Source organism: Oncorhynchus mykiss, chromosome 25 (assembly GCF_013265735.2).
Source record: "Oncorhynchus mykiss isolate Arlee chromosome 25, USDA_OmykA_1.1, whole genome shotgun sequence".
Taxonomy (NCBI): domain Eukaryota; kingdom Metazoa; phylum Chordata; class Actinopteri; order Salmoniformes; family Salmonidae; genus Oncorhynchus; species Oncorhynchus mykiss.
This window is the reverse complement of record NC_048589.1, coordinates 24,715,939-24,734,533: the sequence shown is the minus strand read 5'-3', so window position 1 is coordinate 24,734,533 and position 18,595 is coordinate 24,715,939. Positions and strand designations below refer to the sequence as shown.

The 18,595-nt window shown below is 41.3% G+C and overlaps 1 protein-coding gene across 1 annotated transcript in view; it reads left to right on the top strand.

The window, feature by feature from the left end:
* Positions 1-11,879, top strand: part of apoba (apolipoprotein Ba) — a 37,586-nt gene extending 25,707 nt beyond the window's left edge. The window contains exons 25-29 of the mRNA XM_021585085.2: positions 1,725-9,314; positions 9,399-9,510; positions 9,617-9,646; positions 9,919-10,105; positions 10,319-11,879. Of these exons, the coding sequence (XP_021440760.2) occupies positions 1,725-9,314; positions 9,399-9,510; positions 9,617-9,646; positions 9,919-10,105; positions 10,319-11,410 (9,011 nt within the window). The 3' untranslated portion in view covers positions 11,411-11,879. The remainder of the gene's footprint in view (positions 1-1,724; positions 9,315-9,398; positions 9,511-9,616; positions 9,647-9,918; positions 10,106-10,318) is intronic.
* Positions 11,880-18,595: the final 6,716 nt, after the last annotated feature.

Genomic DNA, 18,595 nt, shown 5'->3' with positions numbered 1-18,595 from the left:
CAGAATTGATATATAAACTCAGTACATTAAGTAATGACTTTAAGAATGATTACCTGCTGCAATCAAAGATAACAACCTACAGCGCTAGACTAAACTTCACTTTTGTCATTCTTGTGGTATTGAGAGATAAACATGGTAATGTTTCACTGATTGCACATAAAGGAAGATAGTTCCTACATGATAGAGTTTGCAGTTTGCTGTGTTATCCAACTGATCTTGTGTCCTTTCTGTCATCCCGTGAACCCCGTTCATTGCTGGTCGCTGCTATATTTTAATGTACAGTGCATTCGGAAAGTATTCAGACCACTTAACTTTTTCCACATTTTGATCTGTTTCAGCCTTATTCTAAAATGGATTAAATGGTTTGTTTTCCCTCATCAATCTACACACAATACCCCATAATGACATCACAATACCCCATAATGACAAAGTGAAAACAGGTTTTTAGAAATGTTTGCATATGTATTCATAATAAAAACAGAAATACCTTATTTATATAAGCTGTGTGCTCAGGGTCGTTGTCCTGTTGGAAGGTGAACCGTCGACCCAGTCTGTGGTCCTGAGCGCTCTGGAGCAGGTTTTCATCAAGGATCTCTTTGTACATTGCTCCGTTCATCTTTCTCTCGATCCTGATTAGTTTCCCAGACCCTGCGCTGAAAAACATCCCCACAGCATGATGCTGCCACCAACATGCTTCACCGTAGGGATGGTGCCAGGTTTCTTGCATACGTGATGCTTGGCATTCAGGCCAAAGAGTTAAATCTTGGTTTCATCAGACCAGAGAATCTTGTTTCTCATGATCTGAGAGTCCTTTAGGTGCCTTTTGGCAAACTCCAAGTGGACTGTCATGTGCCTTTTACTGAGGAGTGGCTTCAGTCTGGCCACTCTACCATAAAGGCCTGATTGGTGTAGTGCTGCAGAGATGGTTGTCTTTCTGGAAAGTTCTCCCATCTCCACAGAGGAACTCTGGAGCTCTGTCAAAGTTACCATTGGGTTTTTGGTCACCTCCCTGACCAAGGCCCTTCTCCCCAGATTGCTCAGTTTGGCTGGGTGACCAGCTCTAGGAAGAGTCTTGGTGCTTCCAAACTTCTTCCATTTAACAATGATGGAGGCTGCTGTGTTCTTGGGGACCTTGAATGATGCAGAAATGTTTTGGTACCCTTCCCCATATCTGTGCTTCTACACAATCCTGTCTCAGAGCTCTACGGACAATTTCTTCAACCTCATGGCTTGGTTTTTGCTCTGGCATGCACTGTCAACTGTAGGACCTTATATAGACAGGTGTGTGTCTTTCCAAATCATGTCCAATCAATTGTATTTACCACAGAGGAACTCCAATCAAGTTGTAGCATCATCTCAAGTATGATCAATGGAAAAGGATGCACCTGAGCTGAATTTTGAGTCTCATAGCAGAGGGTCTTATTTATACTTATTTAAATCATGTATTTCTGTTTTTTATTTGTAATACATTTGGAAAAAAAATGTTCAACTGTTTTTGCTTTGTCATTATGGGGTAATGTGTGTAGATTGATGAGGAAAATTGTTTATTTAATCTATTTTAGAATAAGGCTGTAACTTAACAAAATGTGGAAAAAGGGAAGGGGTCTGAACACTTTCCGAATGCACTGTATATTTTCCACACATACATTTAAGTACATAGAAGATCACCATATTTCACTGTTTATATAATGACATTGGTTTAATCTCCTTTTGTCTTCATAAAGGCACAGGCATGATTTCAGGAACAGTGGAAGATAATCTGAAGTACCTAGTCAACGGGTCCCTGAGCCACAGTTTCATCGATGCCAGCTTCAGTATCTTTGAAACCTTGAGCGTTACAGACAAACTGAATGCTAAGGCCAACTACAAAATTGAAGCCTCAAGTCCTCTGGGCCTGCAGACCTCTCTGTACTACTCAGCAATGTCAGAATCCACTTCTGAAGAGGTCACAGGGGATGGTAGCTTGGATGGAACCATCAGAGTGGGCTCATGGAAAGCCGACTCCACCTACAGACATAACTATGCCATTCGCCCCCTCGATAGAGAAGGAAGAGGAGAGTCCAATCTGCGGGTGAACTCCCCACTTATCCAGGCTCAGAACATGATCAAGGGAGTGTATGCCAATGACGAGTTGTCCATTGTGTCCAAAACCAATGTGCAGGACGATGCTCTCAAGCATGTGGCAGAGCTCAAGTACAAGGATGGCCAACTATCTCTAAAATGTGATGCTGTTTCCAATGCCCTGGGCAATATACTTAAGAACAAAGTTGAACTTGGAATCTCCAGTGAGGTAATCATTCTGAGAGTTGAGTCCCAGGCTGATGATGCAACAAACCAGGCTTACTCCCTTCTCACAGGTTCCCTGAACATGGACGGTCTTGAAGTCAACTCTGAAGGCTCCCTTACCGTTAAAGGAGGCCGTGGATTGCATAAGGCCACTGTGTCAGTGAACAGAAATGGCCTGGTTACCAGTGGCACCAACAGCCTGCAGTGCAGTCCCTTGACGTTTGAGAACATCTACAATGGGGGCATAGATAGTAGTGGAGCCTCCCTGACCTCCACGACCAAAGGAATGGCTGAAGACAGCAGAGCCGAGCTAAGCTTTGAGGGCAGAATATCAAGTACTGAGGCTTCTCTAGGCAGTGCCTTCAGAGGCAACGCCTATGATTCAAACGCAAGAAGTACAACAAACCTGGTATTTAACAGGCAGGGTTTAATCTTCTCCAACAACATGAAGGGATCTCTGCAGAACATGAAGACAGAAAACACCCATAGTCTGACTCTCACATTATGGACCCTGGCCTTCCGCTCTAAGACAGATAACTCCATCTGTGAGGACGCCTCCTACAAGCATGATATAAAGGTTGACGTGAAGCCTTTTGTTACCTCCATTGACATGAAAAATTATCTCAAGCTCTTTGACGTCCGTATGAACAATGAAGGCCAGTTAAAAATGGAGCCTACCAAGCTGGACCTGAGTGGAAGTTTAAGAGGAGCCTACCGAGACGAACATGAGCTCAGACACACTTATGAACTAAACTATGCTGACCTAGCTGGCGCTCTGAAGTGTAGTACAACTGGGAAGATAATGGATGCACAGATGAGCCACAACTGTGAAATTGAGATTGCAGGACTGACCTCCAAGTCTAACTGTGAGGCAAGGATAAACTCAGAATCATTACGTTTTGTCAGCACTATTCGTACCTTGGCACTGCCATTTAGTGTCACTGTCAATGCCATAATCAACAGTGATGGTGAGGTGGACCTGTTTGGGAAGCACACTGGGCAGCTCTATAGCAAATTGCTTGTTAAAGCAGAGCCTCTTGCACTTGCTTACTCACATGACTGCCAGGCCACAACCACACATATGCTGGAGAGTTGGGAATCTGCTGCTCACCTGGATAACAAGTTTGATGGTCTTCTAACACCCAGTGAACAGTCATTAACCTGGAAAACTAAATCCAAGTTTGACAACCACGCTTATAATCAAGACGTCAGCACTTACAACAATGCTCAGATGCTTGGAATTGAGTTTGAGGGAATAATATCTACAAACCTTTTAAATGAGGCTGGAGTGTGTGGAGACCAAAGGTCAGAGAAGGAAAACCAAGAATTCAGTGTCTCCGGTTTCCTGAAGTATGACAAGAACAGTAACTCACATATCATTGAGCTTCCCTTCATTAAAAGCCTTCCTGCTGCTTTTGATCTCCTCAAGACTGCTGTAGTCAGTGCTCTGGAGGCCATGCAACATTATATCATCAGCTTAGACATTAACCAGCTAATTGGTGAGCTAAGAGTCCATTTGGACAATCTTCCGCAGCAAGTCAGTGACTTCATGACAGAGATTGATTTGGAGAACAAAGTGACTGATGTCAAAGAGAAACTGATTATTTTGACACAAGAGTATGCTGTGACACTGGAGGACTTGGAAGCCTCTGTGGAGAATCTTAAGGTGAACATTGAAAAAACACTATTTGATATTGCAACCAAAATCAGAGACCTGATTGCGACAGTCAGGGGCAGCATTGAGAGGGGAGACTTGTCAGACGCCATTTCAAATGTCCTCTCACAAATTAGTAATATGCTTAAGGATGTTGATTACCATTTTAATATCAGAGAAACAATTGTCATAGTCATTGATGCAATTGAGGATGTCATCAGACAGATTGATCTACAGAAGCTAGGAGACAGCAGTGTTGCCTGGTTGGGGGACATTGATAGTAGATTTAGAATCAAAGAAAAACTTCAAGATAAAATTAGTGAATTGAAACAGGTTATTGAGACCTTTGATGTCACAATGTTTTTCCAGAATCTGAGGGACTACACCCTCTCAATCAACTTTGACTTTGCTAAATATGTGGAGCAGCTAACTGCTAAGATTCCCACTGAGCAGATGGCCAGGGTCCTTGAATCTATAAAGGATGTAATTGTCAACTGGATTGAAGAATATGAAATTGCAGACAAAATCAATGCTATGTATTCTTATATCAGAGATCTGCTTCTCAGGTATGAGTTTGACAAGAGATTTGAAATATTCATGGATCAGACTGTAGTACTCATCAAGGAATTCAGAATCCAAGAAACTGTGCAGTCACTGGTTGATGCTTTGAAATCTATAGACGTTGAAGTCATGTATGACAACGTTATGCAACTACTGGATGGGTCTGTAAATCAGTTCAAATCAATTGACTTCAAGCAAAGCATTGATGAGCTAAAGGAATACATTTGCTCAGTCATCAAGATTATAAAGGAATTTGATTACAATGCGTTTGTTGATGATGCTAACCAGAAGATCAGTGAACTAACAAGTTATGTTAATAATCAGATTGAAGCCTATGGAATTGCACAAAAAATAGAGGCCTCCAGAGAATTTGTTAGAAAGATCCAGGGTTCTATCTTCAAATACTTGGAACAACTCAAAGAGACAAGAATTGCAGAAGTCGTGAAGATGATGAAAGATGTGATTGACACTACAGCCTTCAACGATATAAAGACGATTGTGCAGCAAGCCCTTCAAGACATGAGAGATCGAGTTGATGGCATGAACATTAGAGAGGAGATACTCATATATCTGCAAAGGGCAAGTGACTCCTATACGAACATGGTTGCCTACATTTCTGTTCAGTTCAACAAACTGATTGAGGAAATCCGCAGGGTGGCTGAGGACCAAGATATATTAAACCAGATCAGTCAGGCTGTGGATGGTATTCTGGATGCACTGAAGACAGCAGATGTTGAGATTCCCTCTTTTGTAGTGCCTCTCACTGACCTCGTAATTCCCGCCATCCAAATCAACCTGAACAGGCTGCAGGACATAAGCATTCCGGCTCAAATCTCAGTCCCTGAGTTCACCATCCTGAGTTCTTACACTGTCCCAGCCATGAACATAGATTTTGAGGAAATCAAACAACAAATAATTGCATTCATCGACCAAGTAAGAGAATATGAGGTTCCAATGCCTCCACCCGAGGCCATCTTTGGAGACTTGAGAGCACTTTACTTATCCGACCTCCCAGACTTGACCTTCCCAGAAATAACTATTTTAGAGATCAAGCTTCCAGCCATCAACCTCCCTAAGTTGAATCTGGAGAACTTTGAAATCACAATGCTTCCAATTCCGGAGTTAAAGTTCCCTCAGGTCCACACTGAAGTTCAAATTCCTGCTTTTGGCAAGCTCTATGGCGAGTTTAGAGTGAACTCCCCCCATTACACTCTTGTGACAGTAGCCTCATTAGAGAACTCAACAACAATTAATTTGAATAGAGATGCACCAGAGACTTCCAAGTTCACAGCCACGCTTACTTCTCAGGCCAAATCAGCCTGTGAATTCCTTGACTACTCCTTGGATGCCACTGCTCGTCTAGAAGCTTCTCAGATGGAAACATTGGTGTTTACTGAGACTGTGAATGTCACCCACATGGTCTTCTCTATAGATCACGAGGGATCACTGACTTTCAGCGCACCCTCTGCAGAAGCAACAGCAAAGACCACTGCTAAGGCCACTACTGAGATGTACACAGCTGATCTGGTGAACAACATCGCACTGTCCCTAAAGAATGGAATTTCTGCATCAATAGACACTACCTACAGCCACAACTTGAACATCCCAGCTGTTGAAACTTCAAGCCAAGCCACCATGACCCAGACTGCAGCAGCCAGTCTTGAATCTGGTATTATTTCTGTGACTGTTCGAAATGAAGGAAATGGAAAGTGGTCCATTCAAGACTACTCAGATGAAGGCACACACAAAAACAATCTAGAATTCAACATCAATGTTATCACTGCGAAATTAACCTTTGTTGGAGAAACTGAAAGCAAGGTCTTGAAAATGAAACAAACCATGAATGCTGAATCTGTCATTTTCAGCCACTTCACTGTTGATGCCAGGGCTGAGACAGAATTTCCTTTCGTCAAGAGCAGTATTGTGGTTTTAAATGGAGATGCCCATGTGGGAGACCTAAAGATTGCACTGACAGCCTCCCACAATGCAGAGCTTATGGGAAGAATGAGTGGAACCATATCTAACACTTTGGAATTTTTGGCCCGTCCTTTTGAGATTGTCCTAGATTGCAAAAACGAAGGAAATTCAAAGGTTATCTTCCCATTGACACTCACAGGAAAGTTTGATCTCCAAAATGAATTTGGTGTGATACTTAACTCTGAAATGCAGCGCGCCTACTGGGCTGGCTTAGCTCGATTCAATCAGTACAAGTACTATCATAATTTCACCATGGACAACAATCAGAAAGACATTGGAATCTATGCAGCAATGAACGGTGAAGCCAATGTTGACTTTTTGACCGTTCCCCTCACCATCCCTGAGATGACAGTGCCTTATCTTAGATTGAAAACACCTCACATTCAAGAACTTTCTCTTTGGGAGCATGCTGGCCTCAAGGAACTTCTAACCACCCCTAGGCAATCATTTGAAATGAACCTAAAGCTTCAGTATCAGAAGAACCCTGACATGCACACCATTGCTTATGACCTACAACCCTTCTACAATGCAATTAGTAATTTGGACATTTTTAGGGCTCACTTTGAGTTAGGGAGAAACAAACTTGTAAACCTTCTGACAACCTCTTACAATGAAGCCAAGACACATTTTGACAAATATAAGATTGACACATCCAACCAACCTCCCAGGTTTGTCACAGTCCCCGGATACAAAATACCCATCCTGCATATTGAAGTCTCTAGCTTCAGAGCAGAGTTACCTGCATTTGGCTTTTTCATCCCTAAGGAGGTCAGTACACCAGGTTTTAAAGTTCCAACAATGGGTTTTTCTGTGCCATCTTATACCCTGGTGCTGCCATCTCTGGAGCTGCCAGTCTTACATATTCCTGAGACATTGAGTGAGCTGACCCTTCCCTCATTCACACTACCTGCCATTCAGAACAACATCATGATCCCTGCCATGGGCAACATGACATGCGATTTCTCTTTCAAGTCCACTGTGATTACCCTGACTGCTAATGTAGGCCTCTATAACCAGTCTGACATTGTTGCCCGATTTGGAGCTTCCTCAACTTCTATGTTTGATATTCTAAAAGGTAAACTTGACGGGTCTACCAGCTTGACAAGGTCAAGGGGTTTAAAACTTGCCACTGCTCTGTCCTGGGAGCACAAGAACATAGAAGGCAGCCACGACTGTACTGTTAGTCTCTCTAAAAGGAACATGGAAGCTATTCTGGCAACTGTTGCAAGAGTCAACCTTCCCTTTGTGAGTCTGGAATTGAGTCAGGAACTTCTTGGAAATACCAAGACGAAACCAAATGTAGCCTCCAAGATTAAACTAAAATACATGCTTAATATGCCACTGATTGAGGCTGTAGGCAAGGGGAACATTGATCAAAACTTGGCATTGGAGGGACTTACATCTTATGTCTCACTGGAGACCTCTACCAAAGGAAAAACTGACATAACAGTAAAAAGGATTGTTTACTATGGAGCTATAGACAACGAGGCTAACATTTACCTAAACGCAAATGGCTTGCGATCCACAGTGAAAACTGACCTAGACTCCAACCTTGTTCACGATAAGGTTACCATATTGAATCTGAACATCAATGACAACCTAGCTCTTGAGGCATCTCTGAGGCGTGTGTATGCAACTTTGAATTACACCTGCAACAATATGGTTAACATTGTTTGGGCAGGGTTTGATACAAATGGGAAGCACTCTGTTAAAGCAAACTTAGACTTTGTTCCTCTAACAACGGTGACAGCTAAGGTAGACATTGGTGCAACCCAGCCATTCAATTACATGGATCTTCCAGGTGACGCAGGAGTGGATCAGAAATGTTATCTTTCCATCGCTGCAGATAAGCAGACATTCAGCTGGAGTGGCAGAGAGCAACTTGCCTCTGTTGTACATTCCTGTGACTTACTTCTGTCAAATGATGAGGCTGAAGTGAAGATAGATATTGCTGAATCTGTGGAAGGATCTCTTGCTTTCCTGAAGTCTGTCCGGCTCCCTGTCTACCAGAAGACTATTTGGGATGTGCTTAAGTTAGAGCAGGTCTCCAGAATGGATGAAATGCAATTCCTCAATCTGTCCACTACTGTAGTTTACACAAAGAACAAAGAGGGACTAATTTTCACTTTACCATCCAAATTATTTGAGAATGGGGTCACCTTCAATATCCCAGAATTGACACTAGCAGTGCCTAGCTGGGTGAAAGAGATCCCAAAGGCTGTAAGGACGATTGACATGCGATTCCAAAATATTGATCTCCCAGATCAGGTCTCAGTGCCACCTGTCATCGATGTTCCAGCTTTTGATGTACCCTTCACCACTCTCCATGTGCCAGCCTTCTCAATTGATTTGAAGAATTTGGAGATCCCTACGATGATAAGCACCACTGGCTTTGACATCATGCTGCCTGGTCTGCCCAAGGTGGAAATTCCCCGTTTTGATATTGATATACAGTTGCTACAGAACAGAATGTCCTTCCTGTCAGTGAAGCTGCCACAGTATGAAATCATTATCTCATCATTTACCTTCTCCAAGTCTATTACCATTGGTGAGCACACCATTAATTTGGATGAGATTGCTAGTCAGATTTCCAACTTTGAAATGCCAACCATTACCATCTCAGAACAGAAGATTGAAATCCCTGAAATCTCCCTGAACTTGCCTGTAAGTGTGTTTATCCCAGCCTTTGGTGCCCTTTCCACCACTGTGAAGGTGTTATCCCCAATTTACAATGTGACATCAACTGCAAACCTGGAAAACAAGGAGTCCAACGTTGTCACTTCACTGAAGTCCATCTGTACCTCCACTATGATCTTCCTGGAGTATGACCTCGATGGTAAGATTTATTTTTTTTTACTTTGGATTACTTCCTCCAAGTACTTTCAGGTTTACATTTATTTTTGTATATTTGTCCCTGCAGCCACCGCCACTCTTCGTTTTGAGAACGGAGCAGTCCGCATGAATGGGAAATGCAACTTGGTTCACAGTGACATAAATGTCAACTGGCAGCATGTCTTCTCACAAAATCTCAGGTAAAATATGTTATGAAAGTAAGACTGATGCTTTCGAAAATACAACGCTACCAAATAATAAGATAACAACATATTTTTCTGATTTAAATGTAATCTATTTTCTTAGGATGAAACGGCAAGTCTCTCCTGATGCTATGTAAGTACCACAATATAATTAGATTTTTTTTACTTTACTAGGCAAGTGAGTTAAGAAATTCTTATTTACAATGATGGCCTACCGGGGAACAGCCTTGTTCAGGGGCAGAACGGGGAACCTGGGCAACCTTTCGGTTACTGGCTCAACACTCTAACCACTAGGCTACCTGCCGCCCCAGACATCCTGTACATTTCTACCTTTCAGCCCAGATTTTCCCCAACAGACAGATCATAATCGCATAAAAATCTAACCAAGTGTCCTTTATCTTTCAGTGTATCTCGTCATACTTTGAATGTGGATATCACCAGCCCAACCTTTGTTGATGTGAGCTTCCGCTATGCTTCCCGCAAGGATGGCATCACCACTTCCATGGCTTCCCCATCGATTGGTTTCCTCGGATTCCTTTTTACTTGGAGGTCACCTTCACAAGTGTACGGAAAAGTGTTCAGTCGCTACCTGGTAAGACACATCTGAATTACTGGAACTTGTTTTATATGCATACTACACACCTCTGCCTATAAATTGTCAAACTGAAAGCTTAGAGTTTTCAAGACGTTATTTTCTATGGACACAATACATAGCTTTTTGTTGTTGTTGCCTTAATCAGTGTTTATACTGAAGGAATGAGACAAACAATTCTAATCCCCTCTTACTTGTTCCTTATCCATCCAGTCTAGCCCTGATAAGGATACGGACATTGTGAGTGTCAAAGCCACTCTGAAGAACTCTGAGAAGTTAAGTTTCCAGGTTGCCTGGAACATGAATACCATGCATTACACCATCGAAGGGCTCAAAGAGCGGATGCCTGCCATCACAGATGCGCTGCTCAAGTTCATAAACAAGTATCACACAGCTCACTTTGGCTTCAGTGTAAACCGTGCCTCCATTAAGCTGAAGAACTCTGCCTCCAACATCATTGAGAGAGCCTATCATGAGGTCCCATTGGGTTTTGATACACTACAGAATTCTATGAGAGAGATGTTTAGGATTGCAGCTGACAGTATACCGTCTATCGACATCACTGAACTGCTTAACAGTGTTCTTACGTTCTTGCGTGAGACTAATTTTGCTCTGCCCGGAATAGAGGAGAGACTTTCTGGACAGGAGCTCTACGAGAGGGCCAGTCGCTCTGTGTCTGCAGCCATTGGCTGGGCTGCCCAAAGGTTCTCAAATGTCATGGAGACCATAACTGATATAATTGAAAGTTTAATTAAAGGCGTTCAGTTAACAATCCCTGGTAGCAATGTAGTTGTCAACGGAAACAAGATTGTTGCCAACCTGAGGTCTGTCGTGAGTGCCATCCAGGATGAGATGACCAAGGTAGTGAGACACTTGGAGGACGTGAGTCTGGAGGACCTGATCCATAAAGTTCATAACCTCCTGCAGCTATGTTTCCAGAGGGCAGCAGAGTTCATCGCCTCTCTGAAGACACAAGACCTGAAGAAAATGTTGCGTTCTCTTGAGCGTGACATGTACATAACAAAATCTAAAGCTGGTGAGTACAAAGATACTGCCAAAATAAAGATCCAGGAAATCTATAATGAGGTTACAGTGGATCGTGTGAACAATGACCTCAAGGAGCTTGTCGATTTTTTCCAGTCTCACTTTTATGGGGGACTCAATGAATTGATCTACCTAATGGAGCAGGCATCGCAAAGCACAGCTCCATACATAAGAGTAACATTGAAAAAGATGGACATTGATGTTCCCCTTCCCTTCTTTTGGAAGTCTTTCGGTGAGTGGCCAACACAGATAAGGCAGTGAGTGAGCGAGCAATGCTTATTACCACCACTTGAATAAGAACAGCTAACTAAATGTACTTTTCTAAATGAAAAGAAAACACTATACTAAGCACAGGAGGTTGGTGGCACCTTTATTGAGGAGAACGGGCTTGTGGTAATGGCTGGAGTGGAATCATTGGAATGGTAACAAATACATCAAACACATGGTTTCTGTAATTGATGCTATTCCATATGCTCCATTCCGGCCGTTCTCCCCTCCGCAGCCTCCTGTGATACTAACATATACTTTATGTTTGAGCTGTGACTTTGCTATGTGGAAAACCCAAAAATATTATACTAACAAATATACATTATATTTGAGCTGTTATTATATATCACTGTGTTTCATTTTTAAAAAAGCTAGTTTTTTTTTTTAATACCTGAACAATCATCTTTTTGATGACCATGTTAATTGAGACAATAAAGGGATTTTTTACAGTTATGGTCAACAACACATTTAATATGAGTTATTTCAAGTGAGATTCTTACATCCCAACAAATTAAGGAAGATGGTTCACACACATAAAGTACAGACTCCAAGACTCTTATTTTGTTCTAGCTCAAGTTAAAATCATGTGGCCTTTAGATGGCAGGGTAGTCCAACTCTTTGGAATACTTCTGGTTATAGAATTCTAACTGTCTACATAGAAAGCTATAAACCTTTGTTTGCTACAGATTTTGGATCTTAATTTGATCACTCTTCGGTTGCTGAAAAACTTCCTGCACTGTAGGAAATGCAGATGAGCTTTTTGATTTACATAAATTAACTGAAAACCTGCACTAATACACGGCTATATTAACAGTATTGCACTTTTCATGTCGTCTAATTTTGGCCAGTTTATAGCTTAACCACCAATCAAGCAACCTTATGGACTAAACGTTCAACTCCTGTTGCTGCGGGATTATTTCACTGAGACAATACAGGGCAAATTAAGATCCTACATCTGTAGGTCCAGTTATTCACCCTTCACCCTGCCTCTTCTCTCCTTTTTGCCCTCCCTTCTTTCTCACTCCCAATATCTCATACAGCCTCTTGCTCTCTTTCATAATGTGTGCCACATTCCCCCTGCTTATTTCCCCTGGTTACCTGGTTGGACACTTAATGCCCCCCACTGCTATTTCATATACTCTATCAAAGAAGGGCCCATAACAAATGTTGCTAAGCTTGGTTGCAGTCATCTGTTTGGAATTCAGGGCTGTGATGGTTGCAAGAGAAAACAGTTTTCCCACAGTAGTCTTTCAAAAAGTGTTGTGTTTGAGCTTTGCTCAAAACATATATAAAATATCAAAATGTAGAAATGCATTATATCTCATAAATAACTAACATAAGAATAAAAAAGATTAAAGATCATTGTTGGAACGTGGAGTCAGAAAGGACGTTGGCTTCATGTATTACTTCATTATGAGCAATCTCCTTCAGATTAAAGTGACTAAGTCACATGTCCAATTTGGTCAAGTATCTGTATGAGTTTCATGTTAATTTCAGAAAATGTAAAAAATGAAAAGTTCAGTGTGGCTTTATTTTTAGGAGCAATCATACATCATATTTCTTTAAATATTCATAGCAGTCAACAAATGAGGATGTGTTCTGGTGTTGGACGGTAGTAAATTCGTTTTTTTGTCATTTATTTCTATGAAGACATAAAGATGAACAGTCAAATGTGGAGTTATACAGTTGTACACACATTTTTTTTTCCATTTTCAATCCCACCCGCTGCTCTCTCCACCTGACCCCAAAAATGAAAAAAACATAACACCCTCATCCTTACCATCCAATACCTAATTTATTTTTACATTGTCATACAAACACGATCACACACGATTAAGTCTCTGGCAAATCAAATCAAATTGTATTAGTCACATGCGCCGAATACAACAGGTAGACCTTACAGTGAAATGCAGTTTCAAAAAATACAGATACGAATAAGAGATTACAAGTAATTAAAGAGCAGCAGTAAAAAATAACAATATATACAGGGGGTACCGGTACAGAGTCAATGTGCAGCGGCACCGGTTAGTTGAGGTAGTATGTACAGGTAGGTATCAGACAATCATGGAACTGAATCATACTGTATGTCCGCAGGTTACCTGGGCATCTACTGGCCTGCCAAGATGGTGCCACTGTAGGCTGCAGGTAGCCAAACTTAACTGACAAGATTGTCTCTATAACACAAACCATTGCTCAGATGTTAAAGTGACTTCAGAGGTCATTAATAAGATTTCCTATTGTTGAATACCCCTGAATTGGATTACTGCCAGCCATGAGTAATCTCATCTCTGTGAAGGATTAACAAGGTTGCGAAAGAAAACAAAATGTCTGTGATTTACGAGGTGCGTAAAAGGCAATAAAACATCCACTGTGAAACCCCCACCCCTTTCCCATAATATTCCTCCTGCACATTGCCAGCTGTGTGTTGAACTGGACAGTGATAAAACTCATATGACTTATTGTAAATTCTTGCAATGTTTCATCTCTAACCTTCAAGATCAGATGCAGCCTTGCTCTTGAGAGACTTTGTCATTAGCACATTGCATCAGGATTGTATTAGTCAAAAGGTCAGTTTTCTTTCCATTAGGGCCTTGATGAAGACACACTGGCTACTTAAAAATGACACCAACGCCAGCCAGTAGCTTTCCTGTCGCACCTGTTGACACCCTTCGCTCTTTGAAATTAAAAGGTTTTCCTTAAGTCAATCTGAGTTGACCTAACATAAACTTCACATAAAGGCAAATAAACACAATATTATGCCACTCTGAAATATTATGTCATGATACTCATGATAATTGTGTGCAACTGTAAAGTACCGCCTACCTTATTAAGAAGGGTGCCCCCAAGAACAAATCTGCAAATGGAAGAGAGGCCCCACTGGACACACCACGTAATTTCAACGTGGACATTTGGGTATTATTTGGAGATGTTGATCAATGACATTTCAACCTTTATTCACCCACTCAAAAAGACAGACAGAAGTTTGTTGAATTCCCAATGTGTTACTACTATTTTTTCAACCATCTAAAAGCACAACCAAATTCCAATAAAGAAATGTCGGATTATGGTTTAGTTGTCATCAACATGTGCTATTACTGCATTTTCAACCATTTAAAAGCACAACAAAGCCCTGGATCAGATCAAGCGTTAACAAGAAATAGCTGATGCTTGGCAGTGTCGGAGGTGGAGCTGTCAAATCAAAGTGGTTGCTCGTGTGATCATAGTTACAAAGCCACACCCGTCCCACTCATGTTAGAAGTTCAGAAAAAGAAAGTGTAGGCTATATAGAAATAAGGACACTTACATTTCAAAATCTTCAAAATAGAGGTCTAATTGAGGTGTAGATTACATCTCATGTGCTAGTGTTCGAACTTGTAAATAAAGCTGATTTCTCTTAATGTCACACTTTATGTATAATGCCGGGAGCCGCTTGTGGATTTGACAGCTCTAACGTAGGTCCACCTCAGACACTGCCAAAAAAAAACACTATTCAGGTGTTGGCTAGCGTGGATCTGATACAATCTAGCCCAAGGTTCAAATAGGAATACAATGTCAGATATTTTGTATTTTACAACAATTTAATGTCATTGTACTTTGTCTAATAGCACAACCAAAATGGCCTGGATTGCAATTGAAATTACGTTAAAAGTACATAGTGCAAGGGATTCTGCTCGTATTATTAAAGCAGTTGTGAAGATCTCCACAGACCTGTGACCTTTGTGTGCTATCTTGAGCATGTACACTTTCTATTATTACATAAGAAGATATTTACAGTTGAAGTCGGAAGTTTACATACACCTTAGCCAAATACATTTAAACTCAGTTTTTCACAATTCCTGACATAAAACCCCCCCTGTCTTAGGTCAGTTACGATCACCACTTTATTTTAAGAATGTGAAATGTCAGTATAATAGTAGAGATAATTATTTATTTCAGCTTTTATTTCTTTCATCACATTCCCAGTGGGTCAGAAGTTTACATACATTCAATTAGTATTTGGTAGCACTGCCTTTAATTTTTTAACTTGGGTCAAACGTTTCGGGTAGCCTTCCACAAGCTTCCCACAATAAGTGGGGTGAGTTTTGGCCCATTCCTCCTGACAGAGTTGGTGTAAATGAGTCAGGTTTGTAAGCCTCCTTGCTCACACACGCTTTTTCAGATCTGCACAAAATGTTCTATAGGATTGATGTCTGGGCTTTGTGATAGCCACTTCAGTACCTTGACTTTGTTGTCCTTAAGCCATTTTGCCACAACAAGTATGCTTGGGGTCATTGTCCATTTGGAAGCCCCATTTGCGACCAAGCTTTAACTTTATGACTGATGTCTTGAAATGTTGCTTCAAAATATGCACATATTTTCCTTCCTCATGAATGCCGTCTATTTTGTGAAGTACACAAGTCCCTCCAGCAGCAAAGCACCCCCACAACATGATGCTGCCACCCCCGTGCTTCACGGTTGGGATGGTGTTCTTCGGCTTGCAAGCGTCCCCCTTTTTCCTTCAAACATAACGATGGTCATTATGGCCAAACAGTTCTATTTTTGTTTCATCAGACCAGAGGACATCCAAAAAGTAGGATATTTGTCCCCATGCGCAGTTGCAAACTGTAGTCTGGCTTTTCTATGCTGGTTTTGGAGCAGTGGCTTCTCCCTTGCTGAGCGGCCTTTCAGGTTATGTCGATTTTGGACTCGTTTTACTGTGGATATAGATACTTTTGTACCCGTTTCCTCCAGCATCTTCACAAGGTCCTTTGCTGTTGTTCTGGGATTGATTTGCACTTTTCGCACCAAAGTAGGTACTTCTCTAGGAGACAGAACGCATCTCCTTCCTGAGCGGTATGACGGCTGCGTGGTCCCATGGTGTTTATACTTGCGTATTATTGTTTGTACAGATGAACGTGGTAAGGATGCCCCAAGGATCCCAAGGATGAACCAGACTTGTAGAGGTCTTGGCTGATTTCTTTTGATTTTCCCATGATGTCAATAAAAAAGGTACTGGGTTTGAAGGTATGCCTTGAAATACATCCACAGGTACACCTCCAATTGACTCAAATGATGTCAATTAGCCTATCAGAAGCTTCTAAAGCCATGACGTAATTTTCTGGAATTTTCCAAGCTGTTTAATGGCACAGTCAACTTAGTGTATGTAAACTTCTAACCCACTGGAATTGTGATACAGTGAAGTGATAATCTGCCTGTAACAATTGTTGGAAAATGTACTTGTGTCATGCACAAAGTAGATGTCCTAACTGACTTGCCAAAACTATAGTTTGTTTACAAGACATTTGTGGAGTGGTTGAAAAATGAGTTTTAATGACTCCAACCTAAGTGTATGTAAACTTCCGATTTCAACTGAATCATTACAGCAACCTCAAAATGTGGCCATGGATGTGTTACTAATTTTAAGGTTGAGTAAATGAAGAGTTTCATTCAAAAACGCTATATATCCATTTTCAGAAGTATTGGTAAATTAGCTTTTATTGTTTAAAGAAATGATGAAAGAGATTTGTGTGTTTTATCACTATCTAATCATGGCATGGGGTTGTTCAATCACAGACATGCATTTGTTTCAAATCTATCACTTGATTGTTTAATTTGAGTTGAATTGAAACAATAGCTGTTAATGACTTAACAAATGCTACATATGCCTAGTATCATTGACGATATATGACGTATTGTCATTGTCCAGCATCACTACTCTGGACGGCTCTGACTTAGAATACGTGGACAACTACAAATACCTGGGTGTCTGGGTAGACTGTAAACTCTCCTTCCAGACTCACATTAAGCATCTCCAATCCAAAATTACATCTAGAATCGGCTTCCTATATCGCAACAAAGCATACTTCACTCATGCTGCCAAACATACCCTCGTAAAACTGACCATCCTACCGATCCTCGACTTCGGTGATGTCATCTATAAAATAGCCTCCAACACTCTACTCAACAAACTGAATGCAGTCTATCACAGTGCCATCCGTTTTGTTACCAAAGCCCCATACACTACCCACCATTGCGACCTGTACGCTCTCGTTGGTTGGCCCTCGCTTCACACTCGTGGCCAAACCCACTGGCTACAGGTTATCTACAAGTCTCTGCTAGGTAAAGCCCCGCCTTATCTCAGCTCACTGGTCACCATAAACACTTCTTACATGTTTACAGAGATCTAAAACAGATGTAAATAGTCTTAGATCCATTCACATGCGATAGTAGTTTTTTTATGATCGGATCATTATGGGTGCCAGGTAGCCTAGCAGGTAACGCTTTGTGCAAGAAACTGAAAAGGTCGCTAGTTCGAATCCCTGAGCAGACAAAGTGAGAAATCAGTGGTTGTGCCCTTGAGCAAGGCACTTAATCCTAATTGCTCCAGGGGCGCAGGACAATAGAGTTCGCCAGCTTGTAGGCTAGTCCTAAAATGAATGTGGAAAGAATGGGGTTTTGGGATAAAAGCCTGAAATAAGGTCTTAGGTTAACACAGGCTAATGAGATCCTATAAGTTTTGTTCTATGAGATAATATTAATCAGTTAACATGAATTATGAAGCCTGTATGTGCTTGTTTTGATGAAATAAATACTTAAAAATTCATAAAAAGTTACGTTATCTGGTGAAGATTATCTGGAACGCCACCAAGACTATCAGACTGGACCAGCTAGAAGCCGGGTGAGCACAAACCACTCGTGCCCCTTCAGTGTCCGTTGGTACTAGGGCATGACCGTCATCAACGTAGCAAAACATTTCATTTCGACAAAGCATTTGGTATGTAATCGTCGCAGTGAAAATCTTAGGAGTAATAGCTAGCTAATTAGGTAGCTAGCTGGCTATCCGATTTCCAACAACATTAGCAACATAATTAGCGTAGCAGCTCAGTCAGGTATGTTCTATGCAATGATATAGCTAGCTGCCCAGGCTGTGACTAAAAATGTACATGTTGTCAACCAACCTAAAAACGATTCCCTAGTCAGCTAATTTATTACACTGACTGGGTCGGTGTCAAAGGGAATGAAACGTTAAACTGATAACATGTAGGTGAACGGTTCAGTGGCCTGTGTTCCAACATGCAATCACAGAATTTGAATCTCAGTCAAATTGGACAATTTTCTAAAGAAGAACCTCTAGGTACAATAGATGGATGGCAAATATTAGGCTAGTTCTCTAAATAAATGAATAGGCTATTTCATATG